This window comes from Lutzomyia longipalpis, chromosome 1, assembly GCF_024334085.1.
Source record: "Lutzomyia longipalpis isolate SR_M1_2022 chromosome 1, ASM2433408v1".
NCBI classification, from domain to species: Eukaryota; Metazoa; Arthropoda; class Insecta; order Diptera; family Psychodidae; genus Lutzomyia; species Lutzomyia longipalpis.
In genome coordinates this window covers 958,739-982,062 of record NC_074707.1, presented here as the reverse complement: position 1 = coordinate 982,062, position 23,324 = coordinate 958,739, and the positions used below count along the sequence as shown (strand labels likewise).

At 33.1% G+C, this 23,324-nt stretch overlaps 2 protein-coding genes across 3 annotated transcripts; both read right to left on the bottom strand.

Annotated features, from left to right (window-relative positions):
• Positions 1-867: 867 nt before the first annotated feature.
• Positions 868-22,828, bottom strand: LOC129786359 (oxysterol-binding protein 1). 2 transcript variants are annotated; one of them, XM_055821316.1, is made up of 11 exons: positions 22,548-22,821; positions 18,268-18,357; positions 16,750-16,938; positions 15,219-15,314; positions 14,977-15,139; positions 14,745-14,904; positions 5,578-5,771; positions 3,683-4,312; positions 2,118-2,452; positions 1,876-2,013; positions 868-1,693 (listed from the first exon to the last, which is right to left on the bottom strand). In XM_055821316.1, exons 1-11 carry the CDS (start codon positions 22,682-22,684, stop codon positions 1,483-1,485), a joined length of 2,343 nt encoding a protein of 780 aa, XP_055677291.1. In that variant the 5' UTR covers positions 22,685-22,821; the 3' UTR covers positions 868-1,482. The 2 variants fall into 2 exon arrangements, with proteins under 2 accessions (XP_055677291.1, XP_055677292.1); XM_055821317.1 differs by lacking the exon at positions 18,268-18,357 and having other exon boundaries at positions 22,548-22,828.
• LOC129786375 (uncharacterized) lies at positions 11,286-12,900 on the bottom strand. Its single transcript, XM_055821354.1, has 3 exons — positions 12,002-12,900; positions 11,786-11,934; positions 11,286-11,681 (listed from the first exon to the last, which is right to left on the bottom strand). Exons 1-3 carry the CDS (start codon positions 12,518-12,520, stop codon positions 11,423-11,425), a joined length of 927 nt encoding a protein of 308 aa, XP_055677329.1. The 5' UTR covers positions 12,521-12,900; the 3' UTR covers positions 11,286-11,422.
• Positions 22,829-23,324: the final 496 nt, after the last annotated feature.

Genomic DNA, 23,324 nt, shown 5'->3' with positions numbered 1-23,324 from the left:
TTTATTCGTTCCTGTATGAGTTTAATCCGACTAAACTTGTAAGTATACGAGAAAACAATCAGTAGGTATACGCGTAAGGAATAAAAATTAGCCAAGGAACTAAATGAATAAGTTAGATGAACTCAGGTTTGTCAAAAAAAAATTCACAATGACGTCACTATTGTGATTTTATATTTATTTTAAAACAAGAGGACATTTCTGGCAATCGCTACCAGTATAAATAGTTTTTAACAAATCTTTGCTGGTTATTCAGTTATTTCGAGTTAAAATTAGAAAGTCTGGCGATTTTTTTTCTCTTTTAATTTTCTAACAGATTAATCATGCCCGGATTATTTCCTCGAATAAAGGGGTTTCTCATACAGGAACGGGTAAACTCCTTCTTTAGACGATTAGCTGCGAATAGTTAAACTTCGAAATATAAAAATGTTTTATTTTTATTCAACTTTTCTCAATCCATTTTGAATATCAACCGTTTCTGTGCACAAATGGCGACAACAGGTGTCAAAAAAAAGGGGGCGCTCTTCCTTAACCACCCCAAACTTCCAAATTTCCCAGCTGAAAGTCACAAAAAAATAAATCAAACAGTTAGGAAGCCCAAATTGCCAATAAAAATTGAGAAAAAAAAGAATTCAGAGGAATTTGCAAAGAAATAAAAAACAATTCTTTTAGCGCAACATTCGATTTTAAAGTTCTTTAAAAAAGGAGGGGGGGGGGGTGGGGGAAATAATTCGATGCCCATACAATTTGCCTAAAAGACGAAGGGATTAAGGATAAATGTTCAATACATAGGAGTGGGGGGGGGGGATATTCTTTCATTTTTTTCTTTAGATAAAATTATTCTCTCTCAGTAACTTCACCTTCTATTAGTTTTTTTTATAATAATTATTAATTTAATACATTTTTTTGTGTATTGGGGATTAGCATAATTTCTTTCGCTCAATGCTTTCATACAATGCTTATCTTGCAATCATTATATTGGTTTTTTCTTTAAGACAGCCTAACTGCAATTGTCCAATCAATATCTTTTTTTTTTCTTTCTTCCTTTTATTCCAATCTCATTGTCCACACCATTTAAATTCATTTCATTTTACAATATTATTTATTTATATTTTTTCAATAAGAAAAATTCTCTACATCTTGATTATTTTGTTTTCTTTGTAATCTTTTTTTTATGAAAATTCAGCTATTTTTGTTAAAGAACGTCAAGAAACTTTAAGCCAAAAAAAAGTGACGATGTTTATCTCGTTTTATACCTCTCGAGAAAACTTCTGCAATGCAAGTTTTTCCATTGAAAATTGTCATATTTTTTTTACATCATTGTTTAAAGAATGAAGAAAAAAAGAGGAAGTTTAACCCACATTTTAGTGAGATTTATTCTCTTTTTTCTTTCATCAATTTCCTTTTAACTATATATTTGCACAAAATACATGTATTTTACGTCCTGGACGTTGAGAAGGAGAGAATTTTTTTATTTTACTTCATTTAGAATATATTAGGACACTTTGACCAATCTTGCATGTTTTTGCATTCCCAGTAGTTTGCTTTGTAAACATGCGACAGTGTATCATTGCCTTCTTCCTTCAGCTTTGTAAACCAAACTGGTTCATAGGGTGGATACGGGCGTCCCTCTGCAGCTGCTGTCTCTGCCTCTGCTTCCCGTTCTCGACGTCGAAATCGTTGTGCTTCTTCGAGTCTATCATTGGAAAAAATATGAAATAGAGCTTTAATTAGATTTCTTTCTCCTTCAAATAAATTTATTATTTTTAATTATAAAAAAAAAAGATTTAAGAGCTTTTCTTTATGGATTTTTAACTTTAAATAAAATATTAATTATAAAGCTTTCTTGAGCTCTTTTTTTTTTTTTTTTTAATTTACCTGACTTTTTCTGCATTACTATCATCCCATTTTCCTTCCTCCATAAGTCTCTGATCGGGTCTTCTCCGTGAATCCGTTGGTGCAACACCCTCTTCCCATTCATTCAATTGACACGCTAACGTTGTGAAACTATAATACCTACAAAAAATAAATTTAAAACAATTAAAAAAAAAAAAAAACGTTTAAATCAAAGAGTTATTTTTCCCGCGCAGCTCCATTTAACAAAAAGAAGAATTACTCACTTATCACTATCAGGAGGCGGTAGTCGTCTTGTCCAGATGGTTTTATAGTTGCCCGTCTTGTAGATTGGGCTGTCTTTGGTGCCATTTGTCGATATAACGGGCGCAATTTCAATCTTATTGTCCCACGTTCCATTCAACACCCACTTCACCTGCCCATCGGCATTCATTACCACCCCCTTCACGCGCCTCTGGGTGTCGCGCGTAAAGTACGAATAGGGAATATATTTCAAATGGCATTTTATCCCTGTGGCACTGTTCTCCCCAACAATATCCATATCACCATGATGGTCGACCCACAGTTTGCCCACGATTATGTTGTGGACGGTTGTCGTGACCTTTTTGTTTCGGTGGGATGAAATTGAATTACTAATTATTTATTTATTTAAAAAAAAATGTTGCATAAAAATGTCATTAAATAATCATTCCATGAGGTAATTAAACTCCCTTTTCTTTCATTCATAAAAATAAAATAAAATAACTTGATGTTTTAATCTATTTTTAAAAAATATTTATTGATAAGCTATGATTAAAATTTTCTGATTAGAATTTTTGAAATTGTTGACTTTAGCGACTTTAGCATTCTTGAGATTACTTTGGCATGCGCGAAGACTACAGTCTTGTCATTATTAAAGTTCCTTACAGTTTGACAGATAATTTAGTCTTTCTGTTAGGAATTCAGTGTAAAGTCCTTTCGTCTTTAAAGACTTTATTAAATTAATCTTATAATCTTTACGGAGATTAAAGAATAATTAAATAAATTAAATAATCTTTGTGGGAGTCAAACGCGGGATCTGACCTTTAGAAAATACTCTTTTATTACTTCTGCGACGTTTCGGAGCTTTATTTCTCCTTCCTCAGGCATTAATAATTAAGGGTAAGTGAAAATCATTTTGATAAAAATACCCTCAATTATTAATGCCTGAGGAAGGAGAAATAAAGCTCCGAAACGTCGCAGAAGTAATAAAAGAGTATATCCAACATAAATAATCTTTAATATTTAAGCACAAAAGCATAGTTTATTTTAGGGGGCTTTTTTAACAAATCAATTTTTAAAATTTAATTTTAGGGATTTTAGGGATGTTAAAATGAATTAAATGGAATTACTTAAGCAGACGATATATTTTTAAGAATTGATAATACTAAATTATTCTACTTCAAATTTTAAATGTAATTTTATTTATTTTTTATTATAATTTTTAGTCTGAAAATAATTCCCTTTGAAGGGACTAAGCTTTGGGGTTGTTTAGATATCCAAACACCTTCCCTGGCTACCCCATTCTGCTTTAATTCTAAAGATAAAATTCTTCAATTAAACTTTCTTTAGGAAGCCTCACAAATATTAATTAAAGCTTTACAAACGTGTTGAAAGCTTTAAAGAAACCAATAATTGGGAAGTTTTTCCCATAAAAAAAATTAAATAAAAAGCCTTCCATTTAAAACATTCAAATTTTGATAATTTTAAACAACATTCATCATCATCATCATTAATGTCTCTTGTATATCATCTCGCTCATGTGAAACATATAATTCTAATGCAAAAAAAAAAACTTTTGATTTTAACTCACTTTTCTCCATGTATAGCGATTTCCTGTTCCGGGAAAGTCCACGTGCGCCACCCCAAGTGGTATCACCTGAAGGTACTTCCCGCGGAATTTTGTTGTCATTGTAAACTCCTGCCAGCACGCCCATCCCTTCCCTTCGCAATGTATCGCCGCCATTGGTGGATGATGTGATACTTGCTCCGCAATACACCTCCATCCCAAATCATCCGTCCTATCGCATTCGTATGTTTCACCAAGGAGCGGATTGAATGGTTTACCTGTGCGATTGCTGGTAGTTGAGTAGCTTGAAATTGTGAATGCCGCCACGTAAGCTAATTGCTCGCATGGATCATCGCACTGTGACGCTTTATCCAGTAAATCAGCATACTCATAGTCCTCCGTCAATCGCTGTAGCATCGATAGGGGTTCATTGAAATTCACTGGCATTGGGATCTTTGACAATTCCTTCCCAATGCAATTTTTCATAATTGACCACAAATTAAGTGGGTAATTCGGCTTATCCGGCACACGTGTACGTCTCTTCCTAATTGCTTTTGGTGTGGAAACAAGTGACATTGATTGGGATGCATTTGACACCCGATCGACGGCATCCAATGAATTTTCCTCTTTCGTCTTTTCCGTCACCACGAGCACCTGTTTTAATATTAAGTGTATGTATGTATGTACACGGATTATTTGACGTTTTATTATGTATACAATTTATGATGATAGCATCACACCTGCCACTGTCTTGATAACAGAGGTTTTTTATTTAGTATGTTAAATAGGGAAACCTGGGGTAAAATTGTGAATTTTTGGGAGATAATTTTTCCTGAATTCCATGGAAATATTTGAGATTTCCCATGAGAACTATCTTATTGCAAATTTTCCGGGCTACAACTTTGTCTCAGATGATTTCTCTCTATCTCAACGGGAAAATGCATTTTCAGGCCATTTTCCAAACCCTTTCACTTTCACCCTTTTGCCCCAACCCTGGGGTAAAAGGGTGAATTGTGGTTTTTTGTTCCCTAATCTTAATTTAATGAAATTACTTCAGCATGGCGCTATAGTATCTATTGAGAATGAGAGATTTGTGTACCAGTTAAAACTTTTTTTTAATAAAAAAAAATACAAAAAATAAAAATAAAACGTTAAATTTAAGAAATTGCCTTTTAGTTGTTTTTTTAGTTTATAAAAATTGGTAATAGTGGGTGATCAAACATCCAAAATTAGACAGATTAATGGATTTTTAAAAGACTGATTTTCGGTCTCACGCTCGACTAATTAATTTCTATTTCTGAGGTGCGATTATGGAGCCACTCAGAATTGGAAATATTGGTTACAAATTGTTGGATGAGTAACCAACATTCACTTCGCGGTGGTATTATTGTGCGTATTGTGCATATTTTAGGTGGCGAACATTTTAATCTGCGGCGAAACTCAACATAACCTCACTTTTCAATGTTTTGATTTTATTTTTCGCGGATTTGCGTGGATTTTGGGATTTTACGCATCCTGGAGCACCTTATGAAGTAGTGGGGGCTTATTTCAGAGGGAATTGAGGATATCAGAAGAAAAAAATAGTAATCTTTCTACTGGCTTTATAATAATTACTACTTTTTGAGATACTACACACAGAGAAATTTTGACCAAAAATCGTAGTGAAACTGTCAATTTTCGTGAATGGGCCACTCGCATTCGTTAATGACGAGTATTTCCTATATTGTTTACATTAGACAGTGCGACTCAAACTGAGGTTATGGCGAATATTTCACTCGCATTCGACTAATACGAATAATTTTTCTGTGTGTAATTTTTATTTTTTTTTTTCACATTCACCATTTTACCCCAATTACCCCTATATCATTAATCTACGCAATCAACGGAAAAGATAATCTACGCCAGAGGAGTTTATTTACCTGTTGAGTCTCACTGTTCCCATCTTCACCTTCGGAAGAACTTCCGGTGGCATCATTTGAACCCCTTCGATGAGCCATTGGTATTTTTAGTATGAATGAACTGTCTTCTTGGGAATTGTTCGTCGAAGCACCCTCTTCTTGTGCATCATAAAATTCATTGTCTTCATCGTCGGACGTTGCTGATGTGGCTACGTCTACGGGGAACACACAACAACAACAAAATTCCATGAAAATGAGTGCCGTCAGTGTTGATAAGAAACTATTAATTTCAGCAGTGATAAAGAAAACCTTCTTCTTTACAAAAAAAAGCTCTTTTATATGTAATTTGCCAATTGTCACAATATTATTGCAATTCATTTTAGTTAACCAATCAAGAGATTTTCTATACATAATTTTATCGTCTCGTGTGCCCTTCAAAATCACCACGCAGACCATGAATTTATTATTATTTCTTCATTTCCTTCTTCTTATTTCATGTCCAACACACACACTCAAAAGGAAAAATGTGTCAATTTTCATTCAACACGCTGCATCTTAATGCAACGTGTGTGCAGTGCATGTTTTAATAATATTAAAACAAACATTGAATTATTGCCTACCTATAAGTTTTCTATTCAACTAATAATCATCGTCAGGTCGTATGATTAGAACAAATAAAAAACGGCTACAAACACACAAAAAAAATGTGACTGACTATAAAATTGTATTTCTAAAAATTCTCTCTCCTCTACCACAGCTCACACAAATCTTCTATATATCTATGTTGTGTTGAAAAAAAAAAAAGAGCCAACAAGTTCTCTATATATTTGTTCACAATTTGCACTGAAATTAATGAATCAATTCCGGCCAATGCAAGTCGATATCACATAAACCCCACAGTCACTGACACCCTGAGAGATACTAAAAAACAATTAATGATAATTCACTGGATGAGACACTAAATGAGAATTTTGTCTGAGGAACGCGAAAAAAATTATATACTGAGAAATTCTCATTGAATTTTGTGCACACGAAATTGCTACACTCTGGCAAAAATGCTCCGTATCTCATGAGCGATTGGCAACAAGGTGAAGACTACTTTTCTGTGTGTAGTAGAGTAACCCACTCACTCATTCGCATTTATTTTCACAATTTTTTTCTGTATGGGAAACTCCACACACAAAAATTATATTGGGGATGCCACAAGTTCAAATTACGTGAAGCATTCTCACTTTTTCATTGAGCAAAATGTATGAGGAATTTCTCGAATCTCGACCAATTCCCGAGAAATATTTTGAATTTTTTAAGATTAATAAATTAATTTTTAGGCTGAGATGTGCATTAATCGAAAGCTAATTAAATTTATTTTCGAATGCAAATGGTAGGGGAACGTGGCCCAATTGCGACCCCCTAAATTCTGTTTCAGAAGGATTGAAAAAAGTCATATTAAAATGAATTAAATCTTCCCAAGTTTGGTACCATTGGAAAGGTCATTTAATAGGCTAACTTTGTTCTATAGATGCAAACATTCTATCTCTTACCTGTTCTGAGTAATAATGGAATTAAAAAAAGTTGCTAAAATTGCACTTTTTCACCACGGTGTTCTAATTGCGACCCCCCGAGTGTTCTAAATGCGACCCCCTTTTTTTGCCGTAATTTGTTGGTTTTTCACTAGTAGGTCACTTTTATCACTACTATAAATAGGAAAACTGCCATGAAATACACGGAAAAGCCGGAAAATCAAGAATTTATTTTCAATTTTCCCCACATTTGTTTTGACATTTCGCCCTTGAAGTGACTACACGAAATTTTACACACACAAACAATTGCGCACTCACTGACGTAATTCGCAGAAAATCCACGAAAATTCTTCTGAGGAATGCGTAAATTACACTAACTACACTCCCCTTTGGCTTTAGGAACATTTTCACGGCGAAAAAACTTTCAAGAAACGTGAAAAAATATTGATTTTCCTGAAATCAAAACACAGCGCGGTCTGTGTGAGAGAGACACTTCCACACCACTATACGCATGCGCGACTGCTTTACCGTGGTGAATGGTGGAAATAGACGGTCCGAATTGAAACATTTTGGGGGTCGCAATTAGACCATTCTGCATGTATTACATTTTCACTTAATTACTTAAAATACCTAAAATCTTTCAAAAAATTGTAAATCAAGTAATAAACTAGACCCTCTAAGCTACAGAAACGCGGCATAATATGAGACATAATAGTGGGAAAAAAACTCATATCAACTTAGTTTCTAAAATCAGAAAATGTCGGCCAAGTGCTGAAAATGAATTTTGATTTTTTATTAGTCCTGTTGTGTACCAAATTAATTTATTTTAGGCGCTAACATTACCTTACTATAATATCTTCATAATGTAGTGAAACTAATTTTATAATATTTCGTCATTTACGAGAAAAAGGGGCGGTCGCAATTGGGCGGCGGTCCGATTTGGGCCACGTTCCCCTAATTTCTAAATGAATCTATTCCTTTGACTGGAATTAATCGCTACTTCGCTTAAAGTACCAATTTCCCGTGGTATGTCACCCCCTGTTCACATACTTTCGCACTCAATGGTGACGTTACACCAGGTACGCCCCGAAAGTTTCGGGACAAAACTTTTTGAAAAATTTTTCTAAATGCTCTGTTTGTCCATGAGATCAATTCTAAAAAAATCTTTTTTTCCTAACAACTTAAGAGTTGTAAGATTTTGACATTTTTGATGTGTTTAAATCTTTCTATTTTTGTGCGATAAAAGAAAAAAAAAAACGATGAATTTATTGTACCAGAAAACAGACAGAAAGATCTGTAATGAGCTCTGGAAAAGTAATTTTTCATCAAAAACACAATTATTAGAAAGAAATAAAATGTCAAAATCATGAAAGATTTTTCCAAGAAAAGAAAGGATGTTTATCAGAAGCTATCACCATCATATCTCAACTTGATTTTAGTAAATGATTGATGATTGTTTTAGTGAAAAATTGAGGATTTATAAGTCCTTCTTCAGGTCCTCAATATAGACAGTAAAAAACAATCTTTAAATGTCTATTTAATTTTTAAAACGTTTAATTTTAACTGTTCTAAAGAGTCAGATACCGGTTCTATTGTGTTTAAAAATTTATTGGAAAAATCTAACATTTTAATCTTACAACTTTCAACAAGCTTAAATCATTTCCTAATACTTTCTCCACATAAATTTCCTATTTTGTATGAAATTTAGTCAGACAGACTTAAGTTTTCTTAAGAAAGACTTCAAATGTTTCAAGTTGTCATAAGATTTCTTAAACTTCTTTTTTTCCTAATAAAAATTAAGATTTTTAAGTTTTTTAAGCCTAAATTAAGATTTCTTTACTCAGGCGGAATCGGCCTTCGAAATTCGTAAAAAACATTAAAAAATATGCAATTTGTTTAATTTATTTAAGATAGGGGAGACCGGGGTAAAAATAGTCATTTTGGAATTTTCAAATGCCAATTTCTCCCAAAATATAAATCGGAAAAATCGGAAAAAATTAGGGTGCAAAGCCCTACCAACCTTTAATTTTTGACAGTAATTTGGAGGTTATCCGATCAGTACTTTAGGAGTTAAAAATGAAAATAGATTTTTGGCCCATTTCCCAAACTTTTGCGTATTGAGAAAAACGCGTTTTCCGAACATTTCCTTCAATAGTTTTCCCATCTGATAATTTTTCTCACTAGCTGGATTAGTGCAGAAAATGTTGCCAAGGTGTATTCTTCAATAACTTTTAATGATTTTTCTCTACAATTTTTTGAATCAAAACATACCCCTTGGGGTAGATCTAGTCATCCCATGTAAATCATATGGGAGATCGAAATTTTTGGCATATTTTCTATTCATTTGTTGCAAAATGGCGTGTTTGAGAAAATCGCAAAATTCTCTGTTTTAGTGCGTATAAAAGTGAAATTCCTTGTCGCGAATCAAAAGGTGAGAAGTTTAGCTATCAACTACTATCAATCTCTCAGGTGGAAAATCATTGGAAATGCCGGAAAATTCGACCGACTTTATTTAGCCAACTGGTGACTATATTTACCCGCCGCGTTTAAAAATAGTCAGAAGCGGAAGGGTTTAGGAAAAGCTCGAAAACTCATATTTCCCGTGGAGATAGAGAAAAGTGGTCTGAGACAAAGTTGTAGGCCAGGAAATTTCCTATAAGAATGACATATCGAGGAAATTTTCTTGCCCTTGGGGAATCCTGCAGATAAGGATTTACGCAAATTGACTATTTTTACCCCGGTCTCCCCTATTTAACGTTTTGCTTCAAAAACTTAAAAATCTTAAATTTTTCCTAAAACATCTCAAGTTGTATTTTTTTTAAGGAATCTTATAAAAACTTAAAACATTCTTAAGAAAACTTAAGGAATCTTCAGAAATCTTTAAGAATCTTAAGAAAACTTAAATCTTTCTTAAGGAATCTGTCTGACTAAGTGAATTTCACCCATTACCACCCCTTCCATATGCGAACTTTAAAAGAAATTTGCCAACGCCTGAATGGGGGCTCTATTCTATTCTTATATTTTTGAAAATTCACAAATTAAATATTGCAAAATTTTTATATTCCCTGTGTGTGTTCTTTACACTGTATTGGTACAAACATGTGCAAAAAATTATCATAAATTCGTGATCCACACATTTTCAATGCGATTCGTCATACTTTTCTGTCGGTTGACCGTCAAATACAATCACACCACGACCACCACCGGCACAGAAATGTAGCAAAAATGGGACGGAAATTTTTTAAGAAAAAAATAAAATGAAAATACGTACGAGTTGTACATGGCAAACCAAAGGATTTGCACGACCTATTCCTGCATATACCAGCACCCATGCCCTCTTCCTTCTTTTATTTTTCTTTTGAACCGTTTCTTACGTGTTTATACAAACAAATCCTTCATGGAATGCTCATGCGATTTTAGGTAGGAGAAAATTTCCTTAAACACGAATTATCAAGGGGTGCTTATCTGTCGGATATTTCGATTTATTTTACGGAATCTTCCAAATCTTGCCGAATAATCCGAATCTCAACAAATAATCTGAATTTTCTGGACGAATAATCAGAATTTTCTTGACGAATTGTTAGAGTTTTGAAAAAAAAATCAAAATGTCCTTGATGTATAATCTGAATCTGGAAGAATATTCTGAATTTTACCAAATAATCCGAATTGAATTGACGAATAATCTGAATCTGAATAATACAAATCTCAGCGAATAATATGAATTTTGCCGAATTTTCTTGGCGAATAATCTCAATCTTTGCAAATAGTTTGAATCTTCTTGAAGAATATTCCGAATCTTGACGAATAATCCGAAGATCTTCTCTCACATAAACACCCCTTGTGAATTAGTCATATCGTCATGCTACAAAAAAATCATCATATGTTGACTAATTCACCTCCTCATTGGCTAATATGGTAGAAAGGTGGCCAATTGATGAAGGTGGCAACATCACGTGTTCCCCAACGTCATTCTTCTCAATGGTAATACAAACATTCTCTATGAATTCTATGTGTGTTTTATGTGAACAACACTACATGATTTCCCCTGATAATCACAACGATTAATGGATGAAATTTTTATGTGTGTACATTGATAAGAAATAAAATGTAGGTACACAGATTTATTCAACCCAACTCTCCCTATCAGTTGGGGGGGGAAGATTCAATGGGAATATATTCACCTTATATTGCGGCTTTATAAATAAACAATTTATTTTCTTTCTTATCTCCCACTCAATTGGGAGATTTTTCATTGAAGAAAATCGTTAATTTTATTTAAATAAATTCTTCTTCTTTTTTTTGTACAATTCAGTATTTCATGGAAATTAAATTAAAAAAAAAAGAATTTAAGCTTCCGGCACATTTTTGCCGGAAAAAATTAATTTTGCCACTCGATACATCTCCTTGCTCAGCACCTTGATGTCATTCACCGCAAGATTACTCGCATTAGCAATTGATTTCCGGACATTTCCCTCCATTGCCGATGGAATTTGAAGGAATTTTATTGAAGCCAGAATAACTGCGGCTCCCATAAGGACTTTATCCGTTTGAATGGCGTGAAATATATTATTATTCGTGGGTGTTTTCAGCAGTAGTGGCTTCAATCTGCGGTGTATTGCGTGTGTGAAAGAAATGGAAAGACGGACAATGAATAATTTGTGATAATTAATTTTACAAATTTCATCATTCTGTGTGCTACAATGACTCACGGGCTATAGATACTGTTCCGGTTCAAATAGACAATTCGCAGTATTTTTATTGAGAGAAAAAGCAAATCTTGCAGCTTCATTGGCAAAAGGGGCTTAACACAGATCACCAGGAAGAGCTCAATTGCTTCCAAAGCTTGAGATTTTCGAATCTAAAAGAGAATTTTTGGAGTTTTTCTTTTGAAAAATAAATTAAAAATATTTTTTTTTTACGGATACCCTGTAGTTGAGTATCTTCAGCACTTCCACCTCTTTGCTTAAGAGGCTCACGTATACCTCCTCCTGCTGATTAAGCCTCCGCCAGAGACGTTCCATTTGGGAATTCCTAAATTGATTCCCATCGAAGAATTTCGTCACGAGGGATATTATACTGAGAATTGTCACCTCGAATGTCGCCACAAATTCCTTCTTCACATAAATCCACCCAAAATCCCCCTTCACCTGCCCACGTGTCTTCAGCATCTCCAGACGTTTCTGCATTTCCTCAAATTTGCACGACATAAAGTAATCCATTGTGTCGAAGCAGGAGAACTCAATATCCGTCGTAAGGTTGAATTGGGAACATAATTTCACAATCAACGTTATCACTTCGGCAGGGATTGCCTGGAGTTCCGGTGCATAGTCCATAAAACGAAAGTACCGAGTGTCACCAGTTAGAATGTGATTTATCCAATTTTGCGTGTAATCCCCATCCACTGGGGACAATTCATAGTGTTGCTGCTGGCTACTGCTGGCCATCGTTGTTGTCCTGAATCTTCAATTTCCCGGACAATGTCACACTTTTCACTTTATCCCACTTTTCTTTATTTTTTTTTAACTAAAACCGCATGGTTTTGGTGTTGGAAACAAATGAAAGAAAGAGAAATCAGCGCAATCTATTACCAAGAATTGATAACACTGTGCGTGATAAAACTCTTATAAAATCTCCCGCCAAATTTTGCCTTTTAGTTATCTTAATTTAAAATAATTTTTATTGATTTAAATTTGCAAATTAATTGACAAAATTAAGCGTAAGTTTTCATGGACAATGAAAACTAGGATTTTCACTAAATCCTTGATTTATGAATTAAATTCAAAACACAACCAAAAATCTCTTAAAAATTAAAAAAAAATACTTAAAGTTGATTAAAAAAAAAACTTCTTTAACACTCGGAGGACCGGGCAATTTTCACTTACGCGGAGGATGAAATTGGACAGAATGACCAACGGTTTTTTTCAAATATTTCAAGGAAATATGGAAGATTGCATTTGCAAAATAACTATACGTGCATATTTTATTCAATTAATGGGGGGATTTATTGCGCTTCGCGCAAATTTTGGATAAAAAAATATTATAATGGAAGATTGAAATCGATAGACAATCTGAAATATTGGTTTTTATGGGTGCGCTGAAACCACTTATCAATCTCAAAAGAAAACAATTTATGGAAGCTACCTGAAGGGTTTTTTTTTTAGATTAATCCTTGTATTTGCTTATTTTAAGTATTGAATTTTCCGGAGTTTTTATGTAAAAAAAAAAAGTAAACAACACTTTGACATTTGTGCAAAAGAGTATTTCGACGTGCCCGAAGATTGAACCATATTCCTATCTTTTAACACAGGAGTATGGTTCATAATCTTCGGGCGCGTCGATTTTTTTCAAAAAAAAAACCGTTGGTCACGGTGACCATTTTCATCCTCCGCGTATAATTTCGACTTTGACCTTAATTATCTTTTAAAAAGAAAAATATTTTCCGGATTTTCTTTAGTCTAACTTAAAGTAATTCAAATTCCCTACACATAGACGTGGTATTTATCACGATAGGTTCAATACATTTTAATCTATGACGATTTAAAAACTCGAAATGGACACGGTGTCCACATAAATCCTCTAAGTGTTAAAGTCGCGGTTTAAGAAAAATTGATCATTTTAAGCCTTGGAGGATTTTGCTGGCCACCGTGGCCAATTGAACATTTTTTAAATCGTCACAGAACAAAAAAACTCTTCAAAATATCGTGATAATTTCTACATCTGTGTGTAGAGAAGTTCCATTACTCGTCGACCGTAGAAAGAAAACTTGGAAAAACATTATTTATTTGAGAAAAATGAAGGTCAAACTTTTGAGGTTAGAAACCTCGATCTTTCAGTTTGACATTCGTGTCAGTGTAATTTTTGACAATTAATTTGAAGAAATCTAACGTTGGACATTTCTTTTTTAACATTCAACGTTTCTTTACAAACAATTGTCATCTTTCAGCTTCTTCATTCATTACTTAAGTTTAAACAGTTTTTTTTCAACGTTTGACAGTTCTTTCCTACTGTTTCCAGCTATTTTCCTATCATTTAGTTATCATTAGAAATTATCTAAACTTTAACCATTAGAACGTTTTTCCAATTTGTCTAACTTTTGTTGTTTTTATTTTCGCAATTTTTCTCAAAAAAAAATCTTTTTTTTTACGCTATTGCGTCTGTAGATGGCGTATTTTTGATCCGATTTAGATAAAATTAATTAATGTTTGAAACTTTAATCATTTTCTATTCAATTAATTCCAACGTAAATCAGTTTAATTCTAGTTTTGAGTGGATTTTGAATTTCTTAGTTTCTTAGATTTTTTTTTGTGTTAATAAATCGTTTTTAATTCCTATTTAAACCATTTTTAATCGATTTAATGCAAAAATTTAAATTCTTATCGTAGAATTTTTTTAAATAAATCTTAAGCACATAAAAAAACTGTTTTTAATTATGAGTGCATAAATAAGTCAGAGAATTTGACTTTGAAGTCTAGATCTGAGTTTTAGGTCTGCAGATTCATTGAGGTCAAAGGATTCACTGAGTTCTCCTTTTAAGAACTTTTTTGTATGTTTTTTTTCGTTTAAAATCTTTTCTTTTGCCCTTCCAACGTAAGCTTGAAACAGCCTAAACTTTCAATCTGTTTAGACATCCAGAATGTTTCGAACATAATAAGAATACTTTGTACTTACTAGGTCGATGGCGATGTGCAGCCTGTTCAAGATGCGAATGCTGCCGTGCCAATTGTTCAACCATCTCCTCCAAATGTTGCCTCTGATCGCGTTCATGTTGCAACATCTTGGACCACTTGTGCCCCTGACTTTGGGCTGTTTGCAAATACTCTGAGCACGCCTAAGTAAATAAATTACATTAAATATTAGCATTTAGTGCAAAAGCAAACAAACATTTTCCCTCTTATCTCACATTTTTCATTGCATTTGCAGATATCCGAAAGAGTGTGGCTCTCTCATTGACAACTTTTGTCTTATTGGCCAAATCATCGCCAGTCTCGAGATCTTGTAGGGCTCGCTGCAGTGCCGAACCGTGCTTCGATATAAGATCGTAGCACGTCTTTAGATTCTCTAATCTGAATTAATTTTATAAAGGAAAATTAGTTGATTTAGTTTTAATATTAATTTTTTTTTATTTTCAAAGTTTCTCCTTACCTGGCAGTCAAATCACGAATGACCACATTGAGTTCCTCACTTGGAATAGCTAATGCGTTGTTATCCTCCTCCTCTTCTTCACTCTCCATAGTCCGTCTGCGTGGGAAGTGACGCAAAAAAAATCAATTAATATGGCACACAAATACACCACAATGTATGAAAGAAAACAGCTACCAATATGATTTGCTTCCAAGTCAATTGGTAGCAATTTACGACACTTTTTCATACACTCTCAGACATACTTATATAGTTCTTCAATTAGCCCTAACATAGTTTATGCAAATTTAAATTAAATCGAAGAAGATTTAATTAATTAATAAAATCAAGAGGAAACTTTTTAAAATAATTGACAAACTTTGCTTAATTTAATTTTCTGCCATGATATTATCCGAAAGAATGTTTCAAAAAAAAATTATGAAGGTTTTATTCAAGTACAGAAAATTACAGAGACCTTGTAAAAGCTCCATATCAAATCTCAATTAAATGAAGCTTTTTTTTCGAAAGCTTGACGATAAATTATATAGCTGCTTAAGGCTAATGAAAAACTTTATTACGGCGAGACAGAAAAGTGTTTTTTTTTATTTGAAACTTATTTAGAGATGCCTTAATTTTGACGATTTTTATAGGAAAAAAATTACCTAACTAAAGAACAGGTCTGTTTTGTTAGCTAGTGAAATTAAATGTTTTCATTTTTCTTTGGGTTTTATTTAAACTTGCTTTTCCGGTATTGGCCATATTTAAAAATTTATTATTGATGAGTAAGAAAATCACTTTCCGCCATCTTGAGATTTTCCTCAAAACACAAAGGTAGGTTTTTCTCAGGATCTACTGGATGGATTTTTATGGGGTAAAAAGCAAATGAAAGAGGAAGCGTCAACGAAAAATGTACCAGAACGAATTTTTGAATTTCCATTCAGAAGCTATGAAAAGTGCACAAGAATATTTTTCTACTTTTCTCAGATTCAAATTCAAAATTCCAAAATCTATTCTGGTACATTGTTCATTGATGTCCCCTCTTTCATTTGCTTTTTACCCCATCAAAATCCATCAAGTAGATCCTGAGAAAAACCTACTTTTGTGTTTTGGGACAGTTCTGTGGAAAAGTAGGAAAATTACAAGATGGCGTCGCACCTAAAATGGCGAAAAGTGATTTTCTTACACTTCAATAATTAGGCTACAAATGTAACCAACATCTAAAAACTGAATTCTAAGAAATTGAAGAAAAATGAAAATATTTAAAATGAGTCAATACCAAAGATTCTTCCAAGAGACCCCTCCCTAACTAAAGAAAATCAATTCACGCGAAAAACTCAAGAAATAAGTTTGATTTCCTCCAAATAACCAAACCCTCTGCAATTACTTTTAGTCTCAAAAGATAGTGCCTTTCAATTTAATTTGTAAAAAAGATGGCAAAGCCAGATATCTCGCGAACGAATAGAATAGAGGATGTTGAGTAGAGAGATGTTTTAACCTCTTATCAAATCACTCGCAGATAATTGAATTTTCTGAGAAATTCTCTCCGTGAACTTACATGGCTTTAGCTTTGGCCAATTCAAGAGCTGTTACCCATGATTGACGCTCCACTTCATTGGCGGCCTTTATGTGAAATGTCTGAGTGCCCCCGTTGGATATAACAAATGTACAGGAGTCCACTGTGTGGATTAGAGCCCCATGCAGAGATATTGTACCACGGCATGCATGGGACATTTCAGCTTGATTCCTGCAACAAAAAACCACAAAGTTTGACAAAAAAAACTATTTTTTCTTAAACTTTAACAAAAAAAAAATATTTTATTAACATTGCAGCATTTTCAATTGTAAAATTTCTCATTGACCCTTAACATTTTCCCCTCTCTCTAAGATCATAAAATATGGTTTTTTTCTTCTCCTTCTTTTGTTGAAATGACCACCTCTTCTCCTCATTTTCCCCCCTGCCTTTGTCAATGCTAAATTCATCATGCAATGCACCATATTTTCAAGAGAATATCCACATCAATTTGTTATGTATGTAATATAGCATTGGCTTCCTTTCCTTTTTGCCACACATTTCACAAACAAAAACCCACCCTCCATCATGAAAAGTTTAAGAGTAGCGTGCATTTTTAAAACAGAATTATAGACTTTAGCTCTTGTTGTTTTTGTTAAACCACTAAACTACATACAAACAACATATTTTCTCCGCTACATAGGATATTAACAAAAGTGTAGATCGAGAGGTTACATAAAATAAAACAAACCACGAAAATACTCTTCATGTGTTAGAAGGTCAAATATTGAGAAGAAAAGCTAAAAATTAATAAATTAAATGAGAAATAAAATTCTTTTTTTTTGGGGGGAATGTGAATTTACATCACAGACTTTACTAAAATAAAATAAATAAATAAAAGGAAATAAAAAGCATTGTAAAGCCACAAAATAAGCTCAAAAGTTTTTCCTCTGCAGGATAAAAATCAATTTTTTTTTAAACATTAATTTGTTATGATGAATTATGCTTCCTTTATTCTCTTCTCTCACTCATAAATTACGTAAATTTATTAGTTTTTTTTTGTAAAAGTTATAAAATGTTTTAAAGTAAATTTTTTTTGTTAGTTTTGTACATTTTAATTAAAACAAAAATTCTCCCTACAAAAATTAATAATAAAAATATTGAGAGATTTAAAGAATTTTTTGTTGTAAAAAATATGGATTGATCCGGGGGTTGCGTTTTCCTCACTTTGTGATAAAGAATCCTTTTATAAATTAATCATTAAATAGAGAAATAATCGCCTTTAGGAAAATTTAATTTTCTTAATTTTTCTTTTAAATAAAAAGTAGATTAATCACGAAGATTATTATGAAAAAATAAATAAATAAATTAGAAATAAAAGTTATGATTTGTTTTTATTCACAATTTATGGGTAGATAGTAATACAATTATTATATGTAGTAGTAGATCTGCTTAATTAATGCAAGAAAAGAGAACAAACAAAAAATATATATAAATGCAGCAGTATTTTATATAATTTGAGAAAAAAAAAGAAGATGGAAATTAAACGGGGCGTCTACTCACTCCTGTCGGGGGCCCTTTCGCCGACGTCTGATTGATAATTTGCCCCCGGCACTCCGACCGCCCATATTAGGTCCGGTTCCATGTTCAGCCCTGTGCAAACCCCAGAATCAATACAAATAAATTGATTTCTAGTGTTTCTACAAAAATATCGTCAATTTTTTTTATCAAAATTGTTTTTTTTTAATGTGTTTTATTAGCAGGAAAAAAATGTACAACAACTTTACTTTGGCTCTCAACTTTCTTCCACTTCTTTTATTATTATTTTTTATTAATACTGAATTACTTAACATCAGATTTATCACGAGAGAAAGTGGAATAGATTTATAGTTTATTTTTTTCAGGTACAACATAGCGAATTTAGGCTTTGAAAAAAGAAAATAAAGAAAATTATTGAATCTATTTCAAATTTATTTAAGAGTGTAAAAATTTCCACAAATAAAAGAAGAGCAAATTGTTACAAAAACAGTGTTGTTTATAAAAGAAAATTAATAAATAAATAATAACAAAAACACACAAACAATTTTAAAAAAAACATACAATATACACAAGAAGAATGACTAGCTAAAGTAAAGATGTTTTTCCTCCTCTCTCTCTCTATCAAGAGAATGATTTTATTCAAATAAAATATATAATACAAAAGTTCTTCTCTCCTCCGAAATGAAGCCTCATCTCTCTCTCTATGTATGTTTTATGGTACGAAAAAGATGAATTGAAGCCAAATATGTTATTGAATGAGAGCATAAAAATTATTTTAGCTTGGCGAAGGTCACAAAGAAGCACAATCTTTTTTTTCTTCTCCTTCTCCATCAGCTAAAAGGGACAAACACACCCATGAGGATAGAATGTGGTGGAGGGAATAGAGAGAAAAAAAAGAATTATCACATAAAACCCAACACCAAAAAATTGCTCATGACGTGATACAAAGCACAAGATGTGGAGAATATAATTGAGAAAATTAATTTCAAGCGCAGACCCCCACAGACGTTCATTGACATTTTCATCATTTTACATCCTTTCTTCATAATAATTTTTTTCTCCACTCTCTTCAATTTCCTTTTCTGTCCATTGGAAGAGGAGCAAAGATGAAGAAAAAAAAACTTTATATTCTTCCCTTCCAAGTTTTCAATTCCAAACATAATGTTATGTATAAATAAAATATGTATTTGTCTAATAGAAGGTAGGTATATATTTTTGTGATAAAATATTAAAATGAATGAAAAATGTCCTTTTCTTTCCCTATTACAATATAAAATCGATTGCCTTTTTCATTCTTTTTCTCCTAGCATTGAGACATTTAGAAGTTAAAAATCGACCAGAATGCGGGAATTAAGTCGATTCTCTAGCTCATGTAGGGTGCGATCAGGGGCGTAGTTGGAAATCAGTTCAAAAGGGAGCTTTGAAATATTAAATTTTTATCAAATAATGCCTAAAAATAAATTGAAAAGAACAAGGAGTTAAGATTTATAAAGATTGAGATTGACGGTTTCTTTGAACTCTAACAGATTTTCCTCATTTGACATTTCTAATGAATGAAATTTCTTAATATTTGACTTATTATTTCAAATGTTTGACGTTTATTCCTAATCCCTTTGTTCTATCTCTTGCACGTTGAACGTTTTTTTTTAATGTATAATTTGATGTTTCATCTTTAGCATTTGACATTTCTTTCCTTACGTTTGATGTTTCTTTTCGAAAACCGTACATTTCATTTTGTAACGGTGGACGCATTTAACGTGCAACGACACTTGACGGTAATTTTCTAATTGTTTTTGTTTTTCTTTCACGTTCTATGTCCTTTTTCTCCAGAGTTTGACATTTTGTTTCTTGATTTTGACATTTCTTTTATAAGCATTCGATATTTCTTAACGTTGACAATTTATCTCTGACATTTGTCGTTTTAGTTTTTAATCTTTAGTAAATAAATCTTCTTTATGCTTTAAAATTCCTTTTTTCAACAGTTTTAAGGGGATTCTTAGCTGGAAAATAATTTCTCATGAACTTCCAATTAAAATTTATTAGCATTTTATGAACTTTTAGGCTGTTCCATACACCCAAATATCCTCCCTGACTACACCACTGTGAGATGTGGACAAATACTATGACGTGGTGCAATTTATGATTACGCTATGAGCCCACATATTGTCGTCTATAGCAGCATTATAAAGATTTGTATAAAGGAAGTTAATTTATCAAATTTTTAGCGCAATATTTTTTTCACAAAACATTAATAAAAACAATTTATCTCATAAAAATAAATTCTAAACGAAAGACTGAGAAAAGAAATTTAATGAAAAACATTTGTTTGTTCTCTTAATTGCAATTAAATTATAAATTGTTTTTAGATATTTCACTTAAATGGGATTTTTTCTTTGCAAAATTTATTACTCTTCTTAGAAAATCTTTTAAAACAGCTGACTTATTTTTCATTAGACTTTTATTTATTTTCTCAATTTTTTTGATACTTTTTGACCATTTAGAACGTTTTATTCACCAAATGGCTAAACAGGCCACCAAATGCGCCTTATTGAACGTTGGCTTCTCCACACTGTGCTATTTTATTGACTAAAGTTTTCCCAAATAATTACCTGTAAGTTTTTTTTTGATTTTCAATTTAATTTCATTTTAAAATCTTAAATTCAAATCTAATTCAAACATTTTTTTTTCAATATTGCAAATAATTCAAAAATTAAAAAAAAAACTAAAATTGTAACACACTTTGTAGGTCTGATGAAGAAGGAATAAAACCTTCGAAACGTCGCAGACAACATTTTGTTTGAGAAACTGCTGTAGGTCGTAAACCGTGCCCTCTCAAACTACAAACTGCTAAACAGAGAGTTATGTTGGACAAATAAATATTTTTAGGGAAACCTAGATCTTTACTCCCACACTGCCTAAATAATTTTTTAAAAATAAAAGACGCTTTTTTCGATTATTATTTATTTCCTTATGTCTTTTATTTTTGTAAGAACATTGCCGTCATATTTACAATTTTAAAATTAAAAAATGACTCATTCGATCGAAAGCTACGTTAAAACATTTTTTTTTTAAATAAAAAAAAACCCTCAATTAATCTTATTTAATTCTAAAAGAGATAAAAGACAATTCAAGCATTCTTTATGTATACGAAGAAGACTTCTTCTTCATGCTAAACTTTAGGTATTTCAACAGTATGTAGGTATACATAAGATAAGTACATATTGCGATTATTGAGTTAAGATAAGGGCTAGATAAGCATAGAGAGAACAAAGCGTGAGGGGGTGTTCCCTTTATTGGTTGGAAACACTTTAAAACCATTCCGGAGCTCTCTTTAGTTGGATCATCGTCTCTCGGTGGCAGAAGTTTTGCACCCACATGAAAATCGATGTCGTTTACCAACCCCATTTGCGTAAAATATATTAGCCAACCCCTCAGTCAATTGAGGGTTGAATCAGACAAGGAAGCAAGCAAATGATGATTCTTTTCGGGGGTGGGTAAGGAGGAAGGAGCACCAAAAAACCTCCTTTAGTTGGGTGTTTTGCAGTGTGAAAATGTGGGTCAGAATAGCACCCCCTTATATGTATGGAGGAAAATTCACCCCTGAAAACCCCCCTCCGCGATATGCGGAAGCCCTTGACCCATTGCTGTGGCAAATTAGCGTAGTTTCTTTGTGCCACCTGCCCTGCCACAATCGCACGACACAATCTTGCAGCAGCAACATTGCAATCAAAATAGAAATGTTTTTCTCTCCGCGACATTCCTTTGCATAACATCCGATCAATTAACATCTGGATAAGATGGAATTTTTTCTAATGATTCATCATTATTTTAAGTTATCTCTCTACTTTGTTTTCCCTCTCTGTCATTGCCGCAATTTATTTCTAACAAGCAAAAGAGCAAAAGATCTTTTTTTATGTGAGAAATCTCGGGACATTTGCACCTGTGGCACCCAAATTGTCGTCGCCATTCTGTGTGGTGGTGCCAAATTTTCCATTCCCCACCTTTTCCCCCAGACAGAGGATTTTTCCTTTTTGTTTGTGATGATTTCTGAGGGGATGAATGGGGGCGATTTTCTACAATGAAAGCCAGCGCAAATGAAAGAAAAAACGAAAAGCAAAAAGACACTGAAAAAAAAATCACTCCCAGCAAGTAAAATAAAAAGAAAATCTGGCCAAGAGACGCAAAACGATGAATGCATGTTAATTTTCTCATCTAAATTAGCTCTAACAGCAATGCTCTGTGAAGGACACACACAGCCCGATACAGGTGTGTCTGGATGGCAAAATAAAAAGCATTGAATTTACCTGTAATAGGATAAAACTCCGTTTGATAGCACGAACCACCTTCGTTGGTATCCTTTGAGGTAGTTGGTCCACTTTAGCAACCACCCCTTCATCTCGGGCTCCGCATGGCCCGGTAATGCCTTCGCGGAATCACCCATTGCACATCCAAAAACTTTCTGCACTTGTTTAATCGCCCAAAACTCAATCACAAAAGGAAGGAAATGATTTTTCACATAATTTTCTCACGCCACGTCAAAATTTTTTTGCACCCACCAACCAACTCGCGATACTTTCTCGTACGAGTTTCTCAGACATTTACGCTGAAACATTGCAGAGGGAATCCCGGGAATCTCGAAGCAGTCAGTTGTTGTAGATTTTCTCGTCAGAGTTGTTAGGATTTTACACAAAAAATACGATTTTCCGGGCGCTTTGCTCGTCCGGGTATGGTTTTTCGGGGCCCTGGATGTTTTCCGCGTCGTTTGGCATCAAAATAACAAAAAAATTAATTTTTTTTAATTTTATTTCTTGGAGAAAAAGAGAAAGAAAGTTTCGAAACTTTGTGACGTCTCGCTCCCACACTGTCAACTTTGTTGTGTGAGTGAGATGCCTATCTGCATGATCTTCCCTTTCTCTCGCTCACACTTTTTGTTTTTTCCCGATTTTCTCGTATTTTCCGGGCGAATTTTCCGTCCGGGTGTGGTTTTTGGGGTTTAGGGGGGCGCTCCGCTTCGATTGGCATCAAAAAAATGAAAAATTCAAATTTATTTAATTTCAAAAAATTCCCAGAGTGTAAAAAGC